This window comes from Loxodonta africana, chromosome 9 (assembly GCF_030014295.1).
Source record: "Loxodonta africana isolate mLoxAfr1 chromosome 9, mLoxAfr1.hap2, whole genome shotgun sequence".
In the NCBI taxonomy this organism is placed as follows: domain Eukaryota; kingdom Metazoa; phylum Chordata; class Mammalia; order Proboscidea; family Elephantidae; genus Loxodonta; species Loxodonta africana.
The window spans coordinates 78,350,499-78,375,908 of NC_087350.1; the positions used below are offsets into that span (position 1 = coordinate 78,350,499).

The window sequence follows — 25,410 nt, forward strand, 5'->3', positions numbered from 1 at the left end:
GGAATCATTAAAGCCCCTCAGAATCTTCTAGATCATAGAGCTACACAGAAGTGAGGTACCTGGTGAGGGGGGTCATCAAATAAAATCTCCTCACTGCAGGAAGTGCCCCTAGAGCATCCTGACATGGGTCCTCCAGGCTCTGCTTGGATATATGGTGTGACAAAGCGTTCACTACCTCCAAGACAGTCTATTTTATTTGGGTGGAAGGGACTGCTGAGGCCATGAATTCAACCTCTTTTGCCATCAAATGTTCCAGCTCCCTCAGTGGTGTTCCTTTCATGTACTTGCCCATTTGACCGTCACATTCTGGTGACGAAGAACTCATTACCTCCTAAGCTGGCCCATCCAATCTGATCATCCACTCCATGCTGAGCACCCAGGATTCAAAGATGGGCAGGTCAGGCCTGCCTTTAGCCCCATCTCCCAGGAGAGCCAGACAGCTAATCAGATAGATGACATCAGTGTACCCCCACAGCAGCAATATGGGTGAAGGCAGAGGTCACCAGGACGTGGAAGCTATGACCTCTCCCCACAAGGTCTGGGAAGTCTTCTCAGAGGAGGTGGCCCTTGAGTTTGGATTTGGGAGGACAAGTAAGAATTTGTCAGGGAGACAGAGCAAGGAATGGCATTCTGAGAGAGGAAATAGCTCCTGCAGCATGAAACAACACGGTGAGTAGGGAACATTTAAGCAGTGTGGTGGTGGTATTGTTGTTAGGTGCTGTCAAGTTGATTTTGACTCATAATGACCAACTGTGACAGGGTAGAATTGCCCCATAGGGTTTTCTAAGCTGTAATCTTTACAGGAGCAAATGGACAGGTCTTTCAACCACGGAACTGCCTGGTGGGTTTGAACCATTGTGCCACCAGGGCTCCTTAGTGTGGTATTGCTTGGGCACAAAGCATGAGGTGATGAGTGTCAGGACAGGTATGGGGTGGGGGTGAAGACCACACCCTGCTAAGAACTTAGAGTTTAACCTGAAGGCTCTGTGGAGCAGTGAAGTGCTAAGCCAGGGAAATGAGATTAGATTTGTACAGTTTAGGCACAGTGAGCCACTCTTATCAGGAATTGGTGGGAACCCTCCAGAAATCCAAGTTCCCAGACGCTAGCCAAGGGCCAACCATGCAAGCAGAACTTCCTAAGGAGAGCAGTCCCCGGCTGCTACATTAACCCTTCTCTCCACAGACATCCTGAGCCGTTCTTTGCTTTCAGTTTACGGCAACATATTGCCGTTTCCAGATGCCAGGTTAAATTTGTATTATCGAGTTTTAACGAATTTATTTTATTGAGTCTTAACAAATTTAGCCCTAGCAAAATAGACAAGTGACTTGGAAATGATCAAAGAAAACATAAGTCAAAGCACATATTAAAGCAGATTGGAATGACACGTCTACTCGAAAAAAGAGATCTTTGTCAATTACATGGTGAGGTAAAAATACTGAGATTTTACCTTTTTCCACCTTTTTTGTAGATCTCCATAATCTTTATATATTCATGTTTAAACTTGTTTTTCTGGCGGGAGAATGTGATCAAAAAAGCTTGGAGACCATTGGTGTTAAGAGTCATGTCAACTATTAGCTTTAAAAGCGTGTTGAGATTACCCAGGGTAATGTCCTCAGGCTGATGAATGACTCCCCCTGGGTGCACCCTTTCCTTCTGACAGTGACTCCTGGGATTGGACGAGCCTAATTTGGATTGAGGAGACTCTACTAAAGAGGAGGCAGCCTGAGGTGGTAGAGAGGGGGCTGGACGGGAACGAAGCATTGAGTTCAGGCCCAGCTCCAGAGATGCGTCACGGTGGAGTTGAGAGAAATATCTAAAATGGGCTTCAGATTCCTCATCTGTAAAGTGATTTCCTCACTCAACTAATAGCTCCAAAATTTACGCTGGCTTTTGTTTTCTTGCTTTGTTTGTTTTTATGATTAATATATATGCTTAGCCTCTAGCCTAATAATACTTGTTGAATGAACAGATGAACAAATGGATTAAATGACTGAATGAATGAATGACATCTGTAAGGTCCTGATACTACTCTGATGTATGGTGCAACCTGGAGATATGCCAGTCTCTGGGTACTAGGAGAGTGTCCAGTCTAGCAAGGAAGGCTGGGGTCAGAGAGCTGGGGCATGGCAGTGATGGCAGTGCAGGTGGACAGCTGGCATCAAGAGGCCCCCAGACATAAGGTATGATGGCAGCCTGTCCCAGCCTAGAGGGACCCAGGTGAGCAGGCTGCAGGCCCTAGTTAGAGCTAGCAGTTCACATCAGCCACCAGCCCAGGGCTAGGCATCTGGGTACACCTTTGTCCTGGAGAACAGGTAAGAGCCAGGCAGGGCCTCACTTCTGAGCAGGGAACCAGGGTCCAAGAGTGGGCTCAGCAGCCAGGTTGGCCTGGTGCTAGATAACCAGACCCTGAGGTCATATTGCACAGATTCTCTGTGGTAGGACCCAAGGGCCCTGAACCATGAAGGGAGGAGAGCTAAGCATCAGGAGCCAGGCAACATCTTCCCCTCTCTTTTCCAAAGGCCAATCATAGCCTTTCTCCCCCTAACTGAGCTGCCCCATGTTAGGGCCTGCATCTGGCCAGGCTGCAGCTGCCCATGAGGTGCCCCCAGGGCCAGCTCTGGGCTGAGGGCTGCACTGCTCCTCCAGAGCTGACGGTTGGCACCAAGCACTGAGAAGGGCCACTGCAGGCTCCTTCACCTGCCTAGTCTCAGCCCTGAAGCTCTGTGCCCTCCCCACCCCTGCCCACAACCCAGGATCTGGGTATCCAGTAGAAGAGGGGCCACCATGGCCCCCTGCAGGCCCAACTGAGGAGACAAGGTCAGTGATCAGGTTTACCTTCAGCTCTGTCTCCCCCACATAGGAGGCACTCAAGGGAGGGAGGCAGACACCGAGGGAGGGCAGGCCATGGGCTGATCCCTCACCCCTTAGTAATTCCTCAGTGGCCCTGGGGTCTTTGTGCCTCTGTCTGTGTCTGGCCTCTCTGAGCTGGGATCCAGTGAAGGCAGGCTTTGTACCTCACATCCCTCTGTGATTAGTCCCCTAGGTCTAGCAAGTGGTCTATAGCATTGAATGTCCACTGAATTGAAATTCAATTGGAAGACTATTGTTAGATGCCACTGAGTCGATTCCAAGAGTAGAACTGCCCCATAGCGTTTTCTAGGCTGTAATATTTGTGGGAACAGATTGTCAGGTCTTTGCTCCTGAGGAATGGCTGATGGGTTCAAACCACCAATCTTTTGGTTAAAAACCGAGTAGGGTATTTATTCCTGTCATCTAGGTTCCCCCTGCCTCACAAACGCGAGGTACATCCACCTAGATGTTAATGCCTACGTTTTCTCGTGGCCTCTAGGTCAGGACCTGGATTCTTACCGTGGGCTATACCACTGCCTTCGGGGCGATGTTTGCAAAGACGTGGAGGGTTCACGCCATCTTCAAAAATGTGAAAATGAAGAAGAAGGTAATCATTCTGCTTGTCTTGGGTGTTTTCAACGTTCACTTAGCATTTGTTTAGCAAATATTTATTGTTGTTTGTTTGTTCTTAGTTCCCAGAGAGGGCTCTGACTCATGGCGACCCCACGTATAACAGAATGAAACGTTGCCTGGTCTTGCGCCATCTTTTTGATCTTTGATAAGTTTGAGCCCATTGTCGGGGCTATTGTGTCAGTCTATATTTTGAGTACCTTCCAGCCTGAGGGGCTCATCTTCCAGCACTATATCAAACAATGTTCTATTGTGATCCGTAAGGTTTTCATTGTCTAATTTTCAGAAGTAGATTGCCAGGCCTTTCTTTCAAGTTTTAGTCTTTAGCCTCGCTCTTGATTTGAGGTCAAGGAGGAAGTACCCCCCAACCTCTCACCTGGGGAGCGTTCTCATAGCATCGTGAGGCTTCTTTCCAAAAATCCCCCTCCACCATAAGCCCCGCTCCAGACACAAACACTTTCTACCCCAACCCCTCACCCCCATGTGGGTGTACCCTATTTATAGACACCTCCTTTGCAAATCCTGCATTGTAGCCTCACAGCCCACTTTGCAATGTGCAGCTGTCATTCCGGTACTTCACCCAAATCTAGGTTTTGCTGAGCCCCTACGCCTATGGCAGACAGCAGGTGAGCCAGAGGCAGTGGGTCCAGCAGGCAAAGCTGGCCACCCGATCTTTCTCAGCCCTGGCTGCACATTGCAGTCACATGGGAGCACCTGATAAGTACAAAATATAACCCGGCCCAGGCCAGTTGAAACCACATCTCTGGGGTTGGAGCTCAGTGTCAGTAGTTTACGGCTTGGCCAGGTGAACATCTCTGGTTTAGAGCAGGCCTACTCAGAGTGAGGCCTGGACCAGCAGCATCCTGGGAATGAGTTAGAAATGCTGATTCTCTGGTTCCACTACCCAAGTCCTACTGAATCGCAGTGCCTGGAGTGGAGCCCCGGAAGCTGTGTTTTAACAAGCCCTGCAGGTGAGGCGGGTGTAAACCAAAGTGTGAGAAGCACAGGTCTAAGTGACTTCTGGGGCCCCTCCTACTCCTGGACATTGCCACTTTTGACACTACCATCCTGGTTTTAAGAATCACAGTGTTGATGCCTTTGTGTCAATATGTGATTCATGCATATGGTTTTCTGCAATAAAGAACCAGCCTTTATGTTCCCTTACCATGCGAGTGCAGCGTGGGAACCCACACCTTGTCTGGCAACAATTGACAAAACACGTCAGGAAAAACTTCAGTTCCGTTGTCTGGAAGCTCAGCGTGAGGCGACAGTGTGACGTGGCTTCCGGCAACCTTGAGCTTAACTCACTTCCTCCTGATTTCTCCGGAGAGGATAGGGGGACTCACTCCACCCCTGAGAATCTGGGAAACTCAGAGAGCTCAGGCCCAGGCGTTTACAGAAGGGGCTTGTCAAAGGCTTTGAAGACAAGATTTGGTCACCAGCTTTGTTAGTTGTGAAAATGATTAAGGCCAAGTGAACACACCATTCTGGTGTGAGAAACTCTTTGGGGCTGCTCTTGGCTTTCTAGTTACTCCAGGAGCAGTTTTGTGGTACTGCAGCCAAGTATCATTTATCAGCCAAATTAGAGGAGGCATAGAAGCAAAATTCATACCTTACATGAATCAAAAACTCAAGTCAGAATAAATCAGACACAAAGCATAAATCTTACATGATCCCACTTACGTGAAATATCCAGAAGAGGCAAATGCATAGAGACCCGGTGGTTCCCAGGGCGGGGAGGGAGTTGGGGAGGGAGAGGTATTGCTTAAGGGGCGCTGAGTTTCTGTTAAGGGTGATGAAAAAATATGGGAACAGTTCGTGGTGATGGCTACACACCGTGGTCAATGTAATTAACGTCACTTGTACACATAAAAAAGGTTGAGATGGCCAATGTTTCATTATATATATTTTTACCACAATAAAAAAAAAAAAAAGATTTAAATCAGGGAACAACTTTGTCTTCAAAGGGTTGTGGCAGTTGTTCAAACCTGGAGTCTTTTCCATAATTCCAGCTTTTTATATAGCCAATATTGTTTTTATTCTCATTTTGTTTTATTGGATTTTTTTAAAGAAGTTTCGACTTTTTTTGTGGCCCCCCTCCTTTTTTTTTTAACTGATACATATATTCGATTTGCATAAAGCCATAAATGCACATACACTTTTTTCATAGTCTTTTTATCCTTTTCTTCTTTCTTTGGCTCCCATCTTCTCTCCACCCGCAGTGGCGTGCCCTGCCCTCCCCCCACCCCCACCCCCCCACGCACATACAAACTTCACCCATCTCGCCACAGCTTTTAAGACATTAAAGAAAAAGAAGACTTTTAAAAGAAGTCTTGACACATGGTAACTTAATGCTTCCAAATTTGGTATTTTTACAGCGTGTTACAGTTTTTTTTTTCTGAAAACCAATCATAAAATTTTAAATTGAGAAGCCTTATTACAGTCTTTATTCTGCCTCTTACTAGTACTGAATTGAAATGTTGAGATGAAAGCAGTAACTCAGAGATGAGACCTTCTGTTCTGGGGGCAGATGTTTTTCAAGGACAAGGAAAGTTCGCTACAAATACGACTTGGTGCTGTTGCCAACAGGAGCCCTGGTTGCGCAGTGGTTAAAGCACTCGGCTGCTAACCGAAAGGTTGGCTGTTCGAACCCACCAGCCACTCCACAGGAGGAAGATGTGGCAGTCTGCTTCCATAAAGATTTACAGCCTTGGAAGCCCTATGGGGCAGTTCTGCTCTATTCTATAGGGTTACTGTGAGTTGGAATTGACTCAACAGCAGTGGTACTGTTGCCAACAATAACAAGCACAACAAAAGCAGCAGAGGCCATCCCCTCAGACCTTCATCTGGGCTCAGCTTAAGGAAAACGCAAAAAGAGGCTTTTAACAACTACACCAAAGCATCAGTCATTTAAGTGCTGGGAGAAAGGCAGGGTCATTGCTTTGCACAACTCCAGGGGGCACCATTCTACTGTATTCCTACTGAATGGTGTTCCCTGGAGCTGGGCAATGAGTTGGCCCTGGTAGAAGGCCAGCCTGAATCAGTTTAAATCTGAAAATATTAAGTATTTTGAAGAAGTAAAGGAATTCCCTTTTCTCTAAACCTGCTAGCAATCTTCTGTGTTAGCAGACTTCTGTAAAGGACCAGGTAGTAAATATTTTAGGCGTTGAGGGTCATACAGTCTCTGTCACAACGATTCAACTCTGCTGATATAGTGTAAAAGTGGTCGTTTATAAATAGGTAAATGAATAAGCATGACTGTGTTCCAAGAAAAATTTATTTACAAAAAGAGGCAGTAGGCCAAATCTGTAGTTGCCAGTCTCTGCTCTGAGCAGCAGTGGGGAATGACGTTTGATAATAGCAATAGCTAACATCTGTTGAACATTTACTTTAGGCCAGGCTCTGGTAATCAGATGGAGTTTGTGGTTATTGCCCCCATTTTACAGATGAAGAAATTGACTCAGAGTGCTTAGGTAACGTACCCAGGATCACACTAGTAGTTAGTAGGATGCAAATTCAGGTCTTGTCCCAGAACCCGGTGTTTAATCATTACTGAGTACCTTCACTTCCATCTCTCACTCAGTTAGAATGCACCACTAGTAACCGCCTAGCCTCAGAGAGAGAACCAACTGTGATGGCATCAGTATGCACTGATGTAACTCAGAGAGATATTTAGACTGCTTTTGAGGAGAAACATGAAAAAGAAGGAAGAGAGGTCAGAGAAGCCTAGGTAAGAATAGGGAAATGGCCTTGCCTAATGCAAGGGGTCTCTGGTGCTCAGACTTTGTATGGTGAGGTCAGTGCTGTTGTTTTCTTTCCTTCCCTTAGTTTTCATTAAACCAAAAAAAAAAAAAAAAAAAAAACCCATTGCCGTTGAGTCAATTCCGACTCATAGCGATCCTATAGGACAGAGTAGAACTGCCCTATAGGGTTTCCAAGGAGCACGTGGTGGATCTGAGCTGCCAGCCTTTTGGTTAGCAGCCGTAGTTCTTAACTACTACGCCACCAGGGTTTCCTAGTTTTCATTATTTAAGATTATTTTAAATCATCTCTATTTGATGTTGTATTGTGTATGCGCATGGGTATATTTGTTTAATTAGTCACTGTTAGTTTCTCCCGCTAACCTGCATGCTCCTTCAGGACAAGACATTTATCTGTCTTGCTCACTGCTGTATCCCCAGTGCCTAGAACAGATCCTGACTCAGAGGAGCCACTCAATAGATATGTCTGCAAGTAATGAAGGAAATGTGATTTCTAACTACATAATCTAACTCCATTCGGTCACAAACACTGGTCAAGTGCCAAGTTTTGGGAATGGCATCGATACAAAAGTAGACGTGACCTCTCCTCTTATTCTCCGAATCTTCATGCCATGGACCTATCTATGATTATTCTTACGTCTCGTAGAGTTGAGGTGCAGTATCATACTTTGCCCCTAGATGTCACTGTCCTACTCATAAACACAGAATCACTAATTGTCAAAATCCAAGTAATGATTATAATAATGTTATCATTTATTAAGAATCTTCTATATGCCAGGCATTGTACTAGGTGCTTTCCATACATCATGTCATTTTATTCTTATAACAACTCTGGAAGCTAAAAATCACTGTCTCCACGTTATAGATGAGGAAACTAAGGCATGGTAAAGTTAAGCAATTTGCCAAGGTCACATTTGGCAAAAGTCGGGATTAGAACAAGATCTTTCCTTGTTCTTTCCTTTGCACCATACTTAGAGAATAACAGACCAGCCTGGTACTGAGTGAGTGCTCAGGACATGATTTCTTAGGGCATGTCGTCCGTTCAACCAATGCTTATTGAACGTTTGTTTCTATCCCAGGCCTCATGCTGGGCACTAAGAACACAGCAATGAGCGGAAAACAAGCCACGTGGAGCTCACAATCCAGTGGGGAAGACAGACATTAATCAAGTTATCACATATAAATGTAAAGTTACAATTGTCGTAGGGCTCCAGAGGAGGTGGATGTGGCCTAAACTCCAATGAAATGTCCTCTGGCCTTGTAGGGGAGATGAAGGTGTGTGCCCTGAAGGTCTTGATGGCTGTCCAGTGGAGAGGGATAAGAACTTGCCCAGGTGGTACCTCATGGAAAGCAGAACCTGAGCTCTGGGCAGGAGGCAGTGACCTTGAACTTGCTCAATAGCGCCACTTTCTCCTGGCCCTTTCCTGAGAGCTTATTGCTTCATTCCCCACACATTCCCCAAGAAAGTCTGAGTACAAGGTGTCAGGGTACAGAGGAGAGGTAGAGTGGTCTCTGCCTCCATTCTCCAAACACGGTTACAGTGGATGCCCCTTTTGGGGCACACACAGGTTCCCAGAGAGTAGCAGCTTGAGCTCAGTCTTGAAATGAGAATAGTAGTGTGTCTGCAGAAAGGTAGAGGAAGGACTTCCCAGGGGGCAGGCACAGCATGGGGCAAATGCCTGGAGGCTAGAATAGCCCTGTGTGCAGCAGAAGCAGAGAGGCTCCCTCCAGCCTGCCCTGGGGGCAGTGCAGGTCCCAGGCCTAAACTCCTGGCATGGCTCCCTTTCACCCCAGTTTCTCAAGACTGGCAGGGAATTCCTGGTTCCCCAGAGGGCAAGGGTCAAGCTGAGCTTCTACAAACCATCAGCAGTTTATTGAATGTTTCTGGAAAATCTCCAAAGAGAGGCTTTGCCAGCACCCCACCCTAGGTAAAAAGGTTTTGGTGGATTTGATCTTTTTGGCAGGAACTCAGCAACACATTCTTCTTGTTCTTTTCACTTTTGGCCACAAAGAGGCCTCTTGTGTTTCTAGTTCTCCTTTAAAAATGTCTTTAATCGTTAAAAGCTGGATTTGGTGATATTTCTTAGGCCTCTGCCTCAGTTTTGTTTATTTTTTTCCGGAATTGCTTCATCGTGTTAGTTTTATTGGGGGGAGGGGGGATATAAATGAGTGAAATACAGGCTAGCTTTGGTGCTGACAGTATCTGTCCCTATCAAACAGACAGAAGGCGGGTAGGAATCTCACAGCACAATAAAGATATCCCAGGCTACAAACAGGGACGGGAGTTACATTTCTCCTTTTTGTATCTTTCATCTCAATCCCATCCGTCAAAGTTTTAAGTACCTACTACTACATGTCAGGCCCTGCTAGAAGCTGAGGGTACACAAAGAAATAAATCAGTCCTCTCTTCTGTCAGGGGCTCCCCAGGCTACTGAGAAAGGCAATTATGTAGCCAACTTAATATAGTGTGTGGTCAATGCTGAAAATGGTAAAGGGTGTGGACTCTTTCACATGGGGTGGCTCTTAGTTGGAATCAACTCGACAGCAGCTAACAACAACAGGGGAGTAATTAGTTCTGTTGTGGGAAGTTAGGGCTTCGTGGAGGAGGTGGCAATCGATCTGGGTCTTTAAGGATTGTTAGGAGCTTACCAGACAGAAAGCATAGGATGTTTCAGACAAAAGAACCAGTACTCACAAAGGCATGGAGGATGAAAATCACAGCACGCTAGAGACTGGGGAGTGGTCAGGCTTCAACAAAGTGCATCTGTGAGTTTGGGGAGTGGTTAGGCCCAGCTCAGGAAAGGCCTTGACTGCCAAGTGAAGGAGTTTGACTGGAATTGCCCTGTGAGTGATGAGGAGTCACAGAGACTCTCAAGCTGGGGTGACCTGATGAGGTCACTGCTCTGACCCAGCCCTCGGCTGCTGTCTGGGAAGCTTTCTCTCACATCCAGCCTCTCTGCTATTGCCCTCTCTGCAGATCATCAAGGACCAGAAGCTACTTGTGATCGTGGGGGGCATGCTGCTGATCGACCTGTGCATCCTGATTTGCTGGCAGGCGGTGGACCCCCTGAGGAGGACGGTGGAGAGGTACAGCATGGAGGTGAGCCCCGGGGCCAGCAGGGGGCGCCTGCAGGGATGCGGCTCCCAGATGTGTGGGGACAGCCGGGAGCACGTCCCCCGGACAGCCCAAGGTACACTTCCGGGCAAGAGCTGCTCTCCCAGCGTCTTAGAAGCCCTCCCCTCACCTATATAAGAGAAATGCCATGGCATTTTTATCTCTCCTTTAAGGTAAGTCCCCTAAGGAGTGGAGAATAAACATTCTGACAACCCCTTCTAGTTATGATTTTCGAAGTGCTGAACAATGTATCTCTTTTTACACATTTGATAGCAGATATTCTGTTGTTAAAATAATCTTACATTAAAAAAAGTAAATACTGTTAAATATGTTTTTTAATATTTTGGAATTTGGCCTTGCCCTTAACTCCCAGCGGTCTTCCCAGGATGTCCAGATTAGGGAAGTTTGGTTCCCTTTGGAAGTGGTGGTTTTGTTGACCTGCTGTCAGTTCGTTTAAACATGCCTTTGTTGGATGGAGCTGGGCAAGGCTGGGTAAGGTGCTGTAAGTTAACGTATTCAATACAGTACACAAGATTTAGTTGAGAAAACTGGGGTATCCCCATTTCTGTCCTTGCATCATGAGGGCCATCTTTTTTGTGGAATTCAGCATGAATTCTTAAACCAGACTGGCAATGGTCATTCTGTGTTTTGGAGATGGAGATTTTCTCCAGCTGGATAGGAAATTTTTCTAGCATATGAGATGGCCTGCCTTATTTGTCTCGAAACAGACAAGTGGTTACTCAACCCAGCGAGAGGCTATGCAGTTGGAACGGTGGCATTTCCTGACAGCGTGGATTTAGGAGTGAGATTTAGGACAACGTGGCTCCATCTCCCGCCTCAGTATCCACCCCCAAGAGGAACCACGACTCCAGACAGGCACAGCTGGAGCTGGCAGAGTGTGGAGCCAACACTGTCTGTGCCCATGGGCCAAGGGGAAGGACTCAACTGTTTAGGTGACATCTGGGCACCATTCATTTGGCAGTGGAGCAGACCTGTCCCTGCCCCAGGGAGACCCCCACACCACTGCAGCCAGCACTTAAAAATCCAGGCAGGATGTCAACACTAGGAGAGCTGTCATTGGCTAGCTGGGCCTCCAGGCTAGGGAGAGCCTGGATGATGATCATGACAATAGCATCATAACATAGCAAAAATGAAAATGATGATAATAATAATGATAGTTAACATCGAGTGTTAACTAATTAACTCTCACAGCAATTCCATGGAGTAAGTGCTATTGTTAACCGCTTTTGCTGATAAGGAAACGGAAGCCCAGAGCTGTTATATAACTTACTCGAGGTTATCCAGCAGGTTAGTGGCAATGCCACTAACTCCCCTCTCACCCACCTGTCCTACCTTTCAGCACACGGATACCACTTTGCAGTTTTTTGCAGGCTATCATAGACCTGCAGTCACTGGCCACAGACCTGTGGCACGGATGGGGCAGGAAAATGTTTCCCCTTCTGCAGATGAGTACTAAAGATATAGTAAGCAGACCGAGGGCCAGGCTCTCAGGAAGGGGAGGGGAGATGAGGCAGGCCTAGAACCCTGAGCAGGTAGGGAGAGTCCATACCAGAGGGCTTGATGCTGAGCCCATGGGTGGGCTGGGGAGGCTGACGGCCTGCTGCCTCTACTCAAGGTTAAGGTGGGTGCTGAGTATGGACAAGGGATCCCCGAGGCTTGGGCCATGGTGGGCAGAGGTCTGCAGGGCTAGGAGTCAGAGTCAGTAGACTCCAGAAATGAATCCAGGAAGCCTGTCACCCTGGACACTTAACTCAGTGAACCTGTGCCGTCGGTGGTCTGCATAATTCAAGGTGTGCTATCACCCATCATCTTTCTTGCTTCTGTTCTATAAGTACTGCTGCTCTCAGTGACTCTGTGCATACAACTCTAGAACATTCCAGAGCTTTCAGGGCACTGGGTCTCAAACCAAGGAGCTGTGGGGTGCCATGTAAGTGCCTTCTGTGTAGACACGGAAACTAAGGTTGGGAGGAAAAGTCCTGACCAGGGCCACCCAGCTTGTCCAAGGCAGAGCCTAGATGAGACCCAGGCCCCTGGCTCCCAGCCCGACTTGCTGTCTGTGTGCTCCCCTCCCACTATCTGCTGAGGTTTCTCTCTGAACCTTTCTGGCCAGCTTCTCATCTCCTCGCATTTTAGGGTTGCCCTGTTACTCTGTTGCCATGGTAACAGAACCCTTTGATTTGTCGACCCACAGTCCTGTGTGTTTATTGTCATTTTTCCACCAAATGGCACCAAGCTGTCAGTTACTTTCTCTCAGACCCTACTCTGTCAGACACAGAACAATGTGCTCAGGGACACAGTACATAGAATTCTCCTTCCAGGGGTGTTTTTTCCAGGACCCCTACCCAGCACCTGTAGAGGGAGAACTATAGCAAGCAAAGAAGTCTAAGCTTGGGGGGAGGCATTGAAAGACTTCCATGGTCTGTCCGCTCCCCGCCTCACCCACCCTGGATGCCCAAGGCTGCTCTGGACACTGAATGCCTCAGTTCCAATCATAGGCCTCACTCCATGCTACACGTCCGAGCCCTTGCCCACACTGTTCTCGTTCTTGTTCCTTCCCCACTACTCTGCCAAGTAAACAACTTGAACATCAGTTCCAGCCTTGTGCAGTCCAGTTTGAATAACTGACAGTGTGCCATCACCCATCTCACCTTTCTTTCTGTTCTGCAGTAAGTACTGCTGCTCTCAGTGGCTGTGTGCATAGAAATCCTAGGACATTCCAGAGCTTCCATAGCAATGGTTCTCCAACAGAGCTCCTGTGTTACCTTCTATGGGAATATGGCCCTGAGCTCACTGACTCTGCCAGAGTTCAGCACCTGCTCTTTTGTGCCCCCTCCCCAGCATCTTGAAACCAATAAAAACCAAGCCTATTGCCGTCAAGTTGATCCTGACTCACAGCAACCCTTATAGGACAGAGCCAAACTACCCACAGGGTTTCCAGGCTGTAAATCTTTCTGTTTTTCCCCCAACATTTTATCATAAACATTTTCAAACATACAACAAAGTTAAAAGAATTTTGCAGTGAATGCCAATAAGCATCACCTAAATTCTACCATTAACATGTTGTTACACTTCTTCATTGCAAGTACCTTTTTTTGACAACATAAACGGTGACTATACACGTGGACCGCGCCAGATGGAATACACAGGAATCAAATCGATTACATCTGTGGAAAGAGACGATGGAAAAGCTCAATATCATCAGTCAGAACAAGGCCAGGGGCCAGCTGCAGAACAGACCCATCAATTGCTCATATGCGAGTTCAAATAGAAGCTGAAGAAAATTAGAACAAGTCCATGTGAGCCAAAGTATGACCTTGAGTATATGCCACCTAAATTTAGAGACTATCTCAAGAATAGCTTTAATGTGTTGAACACTAGTGACTGAAGACCAGATGAGTTGTGGAATGACATCAAGGACGTCACGTCATACATGAAGAAAGCAAGACGTCATTGAAAATACAGGAAAGAAAGAAAAGACCAAAATGGATGTCAAAAGAGACTATGAAATTTACTCATGAACATTGAGTAGCTAAAGAAAATGAAAGAAATGATGAAGTAAAATAGCTGAGCAGAAGATTTCAAAGGGCTGCTGAAGAAGACAAAGTAAAATAATGACATGTGCAAAGACCTGGAGTTAGAAAACCAAAAGGAAGAACATGTCCAGCATTTCTCAAGCTGAAAGAACTGAAAAAAAAATTCAAGCCTCAGGTTGCAGTGTTGAAGAATTCTACAGAGAAAATATTAAACAACACAGGAAGCATCAAAAGAAGATGGAAGAGTCATTATACCAAAAAAAATTTGTCTACGTTCAGCCATGTCAGGAGGTAGCATATGATTAGGAACCAATGGTACTGAAGGAAGAGGTCCAAGCTGCACTGAAGACATTGGCAAAAAACAAGCATCCAGGAACTGACAGAATACCAAGTGAGATGTTTCAACAAATGGATACAATGCTCAAAGAATTCACTTGTTTATGCCAAGAAATTTGAAAGGCAGCTACCTGGCCAAATGACTGGAAAAGATCCATATTTATGCCTATTCCCCAAAGAAAGGTAATCCAAACAAATGTGGAAATTATCAAGCAATATCATTAATATCACACAAAAGTAAAATTTTGCTGAAGGCCCTTCAAAAGCACCTGCAACAGTACATCAACAGGGAACTGCCAGAAATTTACACCAGATTCAGAAGAGGACTTGGAACAAGGGATATCATTGCTGATGTCAGAGGGGTCCTGGCTGAAAGTGGAGAATACCAGAAAGATGTTTACCTGTGTTTTATTGACTGTGCAAAGGCATTGAACTGTGTGGATCATAATAAATTATGGATAACATTGCAAAGAATTGGAATTCCAGAACACTTAATTTTGCTCATGAGGAACCTAAACGTAGATCAAGAGATAGTTGTTTGAACAGAACAAGGGGATACTGAGTGGTTTAAAGTCAGGAAAGGTATGCATCAGGGTTGTATCCTTTCATCATAGTTATTCAATCTATGCTGAGAAAATAATCCAAGAAACTGGACTATATGAAGAAGAATGAGGCATCAGGATTGAAGGAAGACTCCTTAACAACCTGCATTATGCAGATGACACAACCTTGCCTGCTGAAAGTAAGGATGACTTGAAGCACTTACTGGTGAAGATCAAAGACCACAGCCTTCAATAAGGATTGTGCCTCAACATAAAGAGGACAAAAATCCTCACAACTGGACCAACAAGCAACATCATGATAAATGGAGAAAAGATTGACGTTGTCAAGGATTTCATTGGATCCACAATCAACGCCCATGGAAGCAGTAGTCAAGAAATCAAACAACACATTGCATTGGGCAAATCTGTGGCAAAAGACCTCTTTAAAGTGTTAAAAAAAAAAAAAAAAAAAAAAGATGTCACCTTGAAGACTAAGGTGGGCCGGACCCAGGCCCTAGTGTTTTCAATCCTTCATATGCCTGTGAAAGCTGGACAATGAATAAGGAAGACTTAAGAAGAATTGACGCCTTTGATTTGTGTTGTTGGCAAAGAACACTGAATATACCATGGACTGCCAAAAGAACAAACAAACCTGTCTTGGAAGAAGTATAGCCAGAAAGCTCCTTAGAAGCAAGGATGGCAAGACTACATCGCACATACTTTGAGCATGTTATCAGCAGGAATCAGTCCCTGGAGAAGGATATCATGTTTGATGTCATGGATAAATTGTGTCCCCCCAAAATATGTGTCAATTTGGTTAGGCCATGATTCCCAGTATTGTGTGGTTGTCCTCCATTTTGTGATTTTCCTATGTGTTGTAAATCATAATCCTTGCCTCAGGTTAAAGAGGATTAGGGTGGGATATAACACCCTTGCTGAGGTCACATCTTCGATCTAATGTAAAGAGAGTTTCCCTGCGGTGTGGCCTGCACCACATTTGATCTTACAAGAGATAAAAGGAAGAAGAAGCAAGCAGAGAGTTGGGACCCCATACCACCAAGAAAGCAGTTTTGGGAGCAGAGCACGTCCTTTGGACCTGGGGTTCCGGCACGAAGAAACTCCCAGTCTAGGGGAAGGTTCATGACAAGGACCTTCCTCCAGAACTGACAGAAAAGGAAAGTCTTCCCCTGGAACCGAAACCCTGATTTTGGACTTCTAGCCTACTAGACTGTAAGGAAATAAATTTCTCTTTGTTAAAGTCACCCACTTGTGGTATTTCTGTTATAGCAGCACTAGATGACTAAGACACTTTGTAAGGTAAAGGATCAGCAAAAAAGAGGAAGACCCCCAACAAGATGGATTGACACAGTGGCTACAACAATGGGCTCAAGCATTACAATGGTTGTAAGGATGGTGTAGGACTGGGCAGTGTTTCGTTCTGTTGTGCATAGGGTCCTTGTGAATCAGAACCGACTCAACGGCACCTAAACAACAACATACATTATCATGTAATTCTCTTCTTTAAACTCTTTATATTTGCTTTTAATTAAAAGTTTTAAATTGTTTTCCACCAGCTCTCAAGTCATAGGAGCCCTGGTGGTTCGGTGGTTAAGAGCTCAGCTGCTAACCAAAAGGTTAGCTGGTTAAATCTACCAGCCGCTCTTTGGAAACCCTATGGGGCAGTTCTACTCCTCTATCAGGACCTTTCTAGGCTGTCTTTGTCTCTGCCATGCATCCCTGCCCCATCCCTGCCACACCCCGAGTTTCTTCAGGGCAGGGCCCACCCTCACCCACACCCACAAACATCTCCTCCTGGGGACACAGGCAGAGCACAGCAGCATGGTCCCTGCTCTTGGGGAACCTCCAGGCTAGTGGGGGAGCAGTCAACACACCAACAAATAAATCAGTGCCGTTGCTTTAGGATGCATAGATTCTGGTAGCCGTTAGGAGGAAGTAAAGGGGCTAAAGGGCTCAGAATAACAAGGAGGACCCTGGAAGAGATTCTCCCAGTGAGAATGCGTACAAGTGTCTGGGGAATGAAAATCTGATTCTGAATCTTACTGGAGGCATCCCAACTCACTTACTCATTTTTATTTGATAAATATTTATGTAGCACTTGTCATGTGCCAGGTACTGTTGTAAATGCTTTACAAGGATTAACTCATTTATTTTAATCTTCACGACGACCCCATGAGGGAAGAGCTATAATTTTCTCCGTTTATAGATGAGGAGACCGAGGCAGAGAGAGGTTCAGTGACTTGCCCACTAAGTCACACAGCCAGTAAGTGACAGAGCCTGGATTCTAACACAGGTGGTCTGTATTAACCACACTGCCATCCTGCCTGCATACATGGATGGGATCAGTCCCCAGGAAGGGGGAGGGAGGTCCTGAATTGTTGTTTCACCCCCTGCGCCCCCATTCAGGGGCTGTACACACACTCCTCAGAGCAGGCCGTGGCCCTGGAGCCTGAACACGTGACCTCCATGCAGTGGCTGAGCCTCAACTCTGGCTCATCACCCTCCACCTTCCCATGTGTGCCTGACTGTTTGCAGCCTCACTCTCATTTATTCAACAACATTTAACAAGTGTGCTATGTGCAGTGCACCTACTACACAGCAGGCCCTGTGCTGGGCTCCAGAGAGGCCACAGTGAATGAGATGTGGCCCTGCCTTCAGAGACCCCTCCACGCATAGGGGAGACAGATAAGTCAGTGGGTAACGCCTGCTCCACGGAGAGTGTGCTGGGCAGGGACAGGGTGCTGTGAGAGCTCGAGGCCTTGTGGTGTCAGGCCAGGCTTCTCAGCTGAGAGCCGAGTGGGTGTGAGGAAGCAGAGAGGTGGAGCGGATGCTCCAGGCAGAGGCAGCTGCATTTAGAGAGAAAGCAGCTCATAGATTAACTGAGTGCTGGGAGGATGGGGGCAATGGGAACGCTACACAGAGCGTGTGGGTCGGTACGTTAGCACATGCACTTTGGAAAACAATTTGATGTCAGTAAAGTTGGAGGTGCACACGCCCCACAGCCCAGCAATCCCACTAGGGCACTTCCCTAGAGACACTCTCACTCGTGAGCCCAAGAAAGCATGAGCAAAAGTGTTCATAGCAGCATTGTCCATAGTAGCCAGAAACTGGGCCCATCCCAAATGTCCCCCAGCAGTAAATGGATATATGGATTATGGTAATTTTCAAACAAAGGAGTGCTATACAGCTGTAAAGGTGAATAACTCGCAACTAAACACATCTTTTTTTATATATATATACACATCGGCTTGAATAAATCTCAAAAACACAACATTGAGCAAAAAACACAAGTTACAAATGAATACCGAAAATATTTTTTCATTTATTCAAAGTTTGAAAACTGGAGACGCTAAGCAAATTACTGTTTAAAGATACATACATAGGAAGTAAAAGTATTAAAAAAAAAAAGCAATTGTGAACACAGAATTCAGGATGATGGTGAACTCTTGTTGGGTGAGGTGGGAAGATGATATTGGGAAGGGCCTGTAAGGCTCTGACCGGATTTTCTCCCAACTCTACATATACATTATATCTACTCTTTGGAAAGTACTATCTATATATTTTTTTTTCTTCTTAAAAAGTTTAAAATGCTATGAAATAGTTCTGCTCGCTAGAACAAAGGGTACCTTTGGGGAAGTGGCACAAGAGATGGATGATGACGCAGGCAGAGCTTGGATCCCTGGGGGCCTCATGTGCTCAGCAGAGGAACTTAAACTTCAAAAGTAAAGATAGCTGATCAGGGTAGTGACTTAATCAGATTTGCCCAGCTGCAGGGTAAGAACAAGGAGCCCTGATGGTGCAACAATTAAGTACTCAGCAGCTAACTGAAAGGTTGTCACTTCGAACCTAGCCAGTGACTTGGCAGGAGAAAGGTCTGGCGATCTGCTCCCGTAAAGACCACAGCCTAGAGAACCCTATAGGGCAGTTCTACTCTGTCACAGGGAGTCCCTATGAGGTGGAATCTACTCAGTGACACCTAACAGGATGAGAGCAGTTGAAGAGGCAAAGCTGTAGGCCCAGAGACTGGCTAGGTGATTTGGCAGTAATCCAGGCAAGAGCCAGCAATGACCCAAACCCAGGCAGTGGGAGTGGACAGAAGTGGACGGATTCGAGAGACTGAAGGACTTGGTGATGGATTGACTGTAGGGTGAGGGAGGAGGCAGCAAGGTGATGCCTAGATTTCTGGCTGGGTGATGGAGCGCAGTGCCCTTCTCTGAGGCACCTTCACTGAGGCAGGGCTGCTGGATGAGGAGCAGGCTTGAGAGGGCTCGTAGAGGCGTTCGTTACTGACCATAAATTTGAGGTCCCTGAGGGCCTTCTTGGCAGAGGGGCTGGGAGTGGTTTCACAGAAGGGAAGTTTGTCCTGGAGGTGGAGATGGGGGGGGGAGGGGCGGTTAATGGGTTTAGGATGGGAGTCAGGGTATGGGTGTGGTCACAGAGCAGGGGGTACAGTGGGGAATGAAGATCTCCTGGCTGGAGTCCTGGCAGCCACTGAGGAATGAGGGCACTGGAGGAGCAGGAGCCCAGGAGAAGTGAAATGGTCAGATAGGTAGGAGGGGAGCCAGGAGAAAGAGCTGCCCACAGGTGGAGGGAAGGGAGAGAGAGTTGCCCACAGGTGGCGGGACAGGACAGGCTGGTGTCCCCTGGCTTGGCCCATGCTCAGCAGCTCCTCTGCTTTACAGACTCTGATGGAAGATTGGCCATTTCCTCTGAATTCTGCATTTCAGATACAGCAGGTGTGGGTAAATTTGCCACATATGTTAAGTAGTCTTTTAAACTATGATTTGTATTCTTGGAAAGAGGGGGAAAAACTCGTTTTGAGCATCTACTCTGCTAATGGCTATGGTGAGTAGGTGTTGGACATACGGGGCTGGAGTTCAGGGAGAGGTGTAGGCTGAGGTGGAAACTTGAAGCTGTCAACACACAGATGACATTTAAAGCCCTGCATGAGCTCACCAGAGGGAAGCCTTGCAGAAAGAGAATGGGACCAACCACTGAGCTCTGAATCTCTTGAGTGGAGGGAGTGTTTGGAGGTTGGGGAGGAAGGAGGAGGCAGCAAAGGAGACCTAGGAGAAGCCACAGAGACAGGGGAAAAAAAGAGAGGAGTTTGTTGTTGTTAGTTACTGTCAAATCAGCTCTGACTCGTGGTGACCCCACACATAACAGAACAAAATGTTGCCTGGTCCATCTCTACCGTTGTTGGTATGCTTAAGACCACTGTTTCAGCCACTGTGTATTTTGAGTGCCTTCCAACCTAGGGGACTCATCTTTCAGCACTATATCAAACAATATTTTGTTTTCATTAACTAATTTCTGGAAGTAGATTGCTAGGCCTTTCTTCCTAGTCTGTCTTAGTCTGGAAGCTCCACTGAAACCTCTCCACCATGGGTGACCCTGCTGATATTTGCAATACCAGTTGTATAGCTTTCAGTGTCATGGCAACACACAGGCCACCACAGTACAGCAAACTGACATATGGGTGGCGGCAGATGAGTTTGGTGTCCTGAAAACCAAATGGAGAGGTGTTGCAAGGAGGAAGCTTTGATGACCTGTGTCAAGTGCTGCTTTTAGATCAAGTAAGATGAAGACTAAGAATTAGCAGGCTGTTTTTTTTTATGTGTGTGTAAAAGGAGCCCTGGTGGCGCAGTGGCTAAGCACTTGGCTGCTAACCGAAATGTCGGCAGCTAGAACCCACCAGCCACTCCGTGGGAGAAAGCGATGGCAGTCTGCTTCTGTAAAGATTACAGCCTTGGAAGCCCAATGGGGCAGTTTTGCTCTGTCCTATACGGTCACTGTGAGTCAGAATTCGACTCAACAGCAATGAAGTTATATGTGTGTGTCTTAGTTATTTAGTGCTGCTGTAACAAAAGTCCACAAGTAGGGGGCTTTAACAAACAAATTTATTTTCCCACTGTTTAGGAGGCTAAAAGTCTGAATTCAGGGTACCAGCTCTAGGGGAAGGCTTTCTCTCTGTCTTCTCTGGAGGAAGGTCCTTGTTTCTTTGAGCTTCTGCTCCTGGGCGATCTTCGTAAGGCTTGGCATCTCTCTTCCCCGATCTCTGCTTACTTGCTTATTCTAATCTGCTCTTTTTGTATTTTGTAAGAGATTGACTCGAGACATACCCTACACTAATCCTGTCTCCTAACAAAGGAAAACCATTCCCAAATGAGATTATAACCACAGGCATAGAGGTTAGGATTTGCAATACATATTTTTGGGGAACACAATTCAATCCATAACAGTGTGTATAAGCACACTCATACGGGAGTTTTTTCTTTTAAGGAAAATAATTGGAAATCATTTCCCCAAAAAAGAAAACACAATGCATGCTGATGGAATGAAGACAGCCTGTGATGATCCTAGGTGGAAGGGTGTTTATTTTTTCCCAAGCCTTCTGTTATGGATTGAATTGTGTCCCCCAAAAATATATGTTGGTTGGACCACAACCCCGAGACCAGAAGAACTAGATGGTACCCAGCTACCAGTACCTGCCACTCTGACTGGGATCACAACAGAGGTTCCCAGACAGAATGGGAGAAAATTGTAGAATAAAAAATCAAATTCACAAATAAGATCAGACTTACTGGTCTGACTGAGACTGGAGGAACCCCCGGGACCATGGCCCTAAGACACCCTTCTGACCTGAAACTTAAGCCATTCCTGGAGATCACCTTCTAGCCAAACAATAGACAAGCCCATAAAGTAAACTGCAACACCCGAGAGAGAGAAATGTGCTCCTTAGAACAATCAATTATATGAAATCAAAAGGGCACTATTTGTCCAAAAGCAAAGATGAGAAGGCAGGAAGGGGTAGAAAATCAGGATGAAAGGAAACAGGGAAACCAGGGCGGAAATAAAAAGAGTGATAACACATTGTAGAGAATGGAGCCAAGGCCATGAAACACTCTATGTACAAACCATTGAAAGGGAATCTAGTTTGCTTTATAAACTTTCACCTAATGCACAATTAAAAAACAAAAAGAATTTGAAAAAAATGTTCATGTATAGATATACGTATGTGTGTGTTGGAGTCCTTTCCCCTATAGCTGTGATGTAATCCTGTTTGCACATACGGTTTTGTTATGTTAATGAAGCCGTATTGGTGTAGGGGGTGTCCTATACTAATCACTTCTGAATTATAAAAGGAGCAGATTAGACACAGAGACAAGCGAGCACAAACTTGAGGAAGACAGATGCCACATGAAAATGACCAAGAAACCAAGGAATGCGCTGGGGCTACAGATGCTGAGACAAGGATCTTCCCCCCCAGAACTGACAGAGAGAGAGCCTTCCCTTACAGCCCTTGCCCTGAATTCAGACTTCTAGCCTCCTAAACTGTGAGAAAAGCAATTTCTGTTCTTTAAAGCCACCCACTGGTGGTATTTTTGTTACAGCAGCACATAGAAGCTAAAACACCTTCCTTCTATACCAGACCACCATCTCTGCCTCCACCTACCGTTCTGAGCCAGTTTTGAAGTGGAGTGAGCATGGCAGCCAGCACTAAAGACGTCTGGGCATTGACTGCACAGGGGAGCCACAGGGCAGCCCCCTGGCAGCATCCTGCATGCCCTGAAGCCTTCCACGTCTGCTTCCCAGGCAGGCTACAAACGAGAGATGGAGCCGTGTGCAGTTCAGTCACCCATAGGACCCTTGTGTGTGACATTCACTCACAGAAATGGCAGAAGGCTGGTCCCACCGGCTGCCAAGCAAGCTGCATCCAGAACTCCCTGCGCTCTGGCTGCCTGGCTTTGTGGCCATTAGAGCAGTAACCAAGTTAAGGGCCATTTGGGACAGAGGGCTATTACAAACTTGCCTCCACATTCCGTTGTTTTCTCATCCTTTTTGTGGAAGCAAAAGGAGTTTTGGAAGGCATGGACTACACTTGGCTCTGAAACTGGTGGCTTGTACCAGTTAGGTTTCTATGGTAACAGATATTGGAAGAGGCAAACACAAAGAGTTTTAGATAATTTTAACTCTTAGCTTCTACCTCCCTCTACAGTCACTGGGGAGGAGGGGGTGGGGGGGAGTCAATCCTAAAGCAGATACTTACCGGAAACATCTGGTGTCTTCATAAAGCTTGTCCAAACTCCGCCCCACACACTATTCATTTTGAAATGCAGAGATATCAGAATGGCTGGGGGTGGAATGCTAGGAATCAGGGTCTGCTCTGCTCTGTGGGCTGCTCATGAACGGCCTCGTGGCCCAAGACTTGTGATGCTAAGGGTCGAACTCCAAGTGACAAGTCATCACTGCTGAAGGTGCCAACCCTGGACCATTGGTCAGGTCATTGTCATCTACAGTCATCCATGGTGGGCCTGGATGGCCAGGTTGGGGCCCCACCAGATGTAAACTCCGGCCCAGGCAGGTCAGTAGGACCCGGTGAGGGCCTCTGATTGGTCCATTAGCTGACTGGCTAACTCCTCCCCACAGAGGCCTGTACCATCTGGAGTTCTGGCCATGTCATTCTCCTGCTGAAAACACTCCTCATCAGCCACAGGATGAAGTCATACTCTTTAGCACAGTTGATGAGGCCCTTGATGACTTGGCTCCCATGGTCTCCCCATCCTCATCTCTCACAATCTTCTCACACCTGATGCTTACGTACCCTGAACTATTGGCGCTTCTCCAAAGAATCGCTATCTTAGTTATCTAGTGCTACTGTAACAGAAACACTACAAGTGGGTCACTTTAACAGCTAGACAGAAATTTATTTTATCACAGTTTAGGAGGCCAGAAGACCAAATTTAGGGCTCCAGCTCTAGGGGAAAGCTCTCTCTTTGTACACTGTGGGGGAAAATCTTTAACTCAGCTTCTCTCCCGTTCTTCTTGGTGTTCCTTGGAGATCTCCACATGGCATCTGTCTTTCCCTGTTTCTGCTCACTTGCTTGTGTGCCTAATCTTCTCCTTTTATATCTCAAAGGTGATTGGCTGAAGACACACCCTACACTGATACAGGGTAGCAAACCCTATTCCCAGATGAGATTACATCCCCAGGTATAAAACCAAACCAAACCAAACCTGTTGCCTGTTGAGTCCATTCAGACTCATAGCGACCCTACAGGACAGACTAAAACTGCCCCGTAGGGTTTCCAAGGAGCAGCTGGTGGATTCAAACTGCTGACCTTTCAGTTAACAGCTGAGCTCTTAACCACTGCACCACCAGGGCTCCATGTATAGGGTTAGGATTTACCACATGTATTTTTAGAGGGCACAATTCAATCCACTCTCTCTCTCCCTCCATGCTTTGTGTATTCTGTCCTCTCCACCCCAGTGTGCCATCTTCATATGAAAAATTCCTACTTGACTTTGAAGGGGCAGTTCAGAAACATCTTCTCCAGGAGCCTTTGGGACAGGAAGGCTGCCTTGATGCCTCTGCCCTGTGCTCCCGCCTCACCCTGTATGCCCATCTATCAGGCCACATCACCGGTGATTGTCTGGGCACCTGCCTCCCCCTAGTCTGTGACCTCCTTAGAGGCCAAGGCCATCTGTATGTCCCCAGCACCCACTGACAGGGCCTGGCTCAGAGTGAGAGCTTGGTAAATATTTATTGGATCAATTGTTCCCTCCACCTGGAACTCTCTCCCCATGCCTCCGTATGTCCACATCGAACCCATCTGTCTGGGCCCATTAAGCCGGCTTCTCAAAGAAGTGTCTCTGCCGAGTTGCAATTTAATTTCATATTACACCCTCACTTTTTATCAAGGGCCCACTTCTGAGGTTGAAGCTGCCAATTGGAAAATGATTCAGCATCTTCTATAAAGGACTGTTGTTCTGTATGTGACTTAGTGCCCCGAGATAAAGATCCACAGGATAGATTCACAGGATAGATTCCTCGTGGAATTTAGTGCCAGGAAATGGGCTGTGCTGTCTCTGTGAACTTGTATCCACTTCCTTCCTTCGATCAGGCAATCATAACGGAATAAGCCACTCTGTTTTCTTTTTAACCTTGGCTGCCAGAAAGTGGGAGCCAAATTCAACACTCAGCCGCAATAACCGTCTTATCTCAGGCTCCTGGAGGATTATCTGGCCTTCTGATCATTTGTCTTTATTTTTAACTGTCTGGTTGTGTGTGTGCTTTTATTGTGTGCTGCCTCAGGCTCTCTGGGAGAGGAGACAAGGTGTAAGTTCCAGATTAAGTTATTAAAATGAGAACGCTAGGCGAGATTTAATTGGAATGATATGCCAGGGAGACATTTTAAGGGTGTCCACAGATATTTGCCTGCTGGCACAGGTCCTGGTTCAGCCCCAGCTGCAGTCAGCATTGTGGGCACAGATGTGTCGGGCCCAGTGTATGCACGGAAGGACTGTGCCAGCCACAGCGCATTTCTGGAACATCTCGGGTCAGAAGACATCTTAGATATGTGAGAGATTGCAGTTTATTTCATTGTCCTTGTTGTCTTCCCTTCCTACCTTCAGGAGGCACTGGGGCTCTGGAGGCTTCTCAGGAAGACACAGAGCCACAGCCCCAGGGGACAGCTCTGAGGCTGGAATCCTCCTGTCTCTACTTGTCTCAGGCTCTCGAGGGGATGGGCTGTTTACTAGAAGTGCCCTAACACAGACAGCTAAAAAATTGCCCAAACTACTAACATCTTGTGACCACTAT

At 46.5% G+C, this 25,410-nt stretch overlaps 1 protein-coding gene across 1 annotated transcript in view; it reads left to right on the forward strand.

The window, feature by feature from the left end:
* The window catches only part of GABBR2 (gamma-aminobutyric acid type B receptor subunit 2), a 438,320-nt gene that overhangs the window by 364,239 nt on the left and 48,671 nt on the right, over window positions 1-25,410 (forward strand). The window contains exons 12-13 of the mRNA XM_064291676.1: window positions 3,351-3,458; window positions 10,220-10,342. Of these exons, the coding sequence (XP_064147746.1) occupies window positions 3,351-3,458; window positions 10,220-10,342 (231 nt within the window). The remainder of the gene's footprint in view (window positions 1-3,350; window positions 3,459-10,219; window positions 10,343-25,410) is intronic.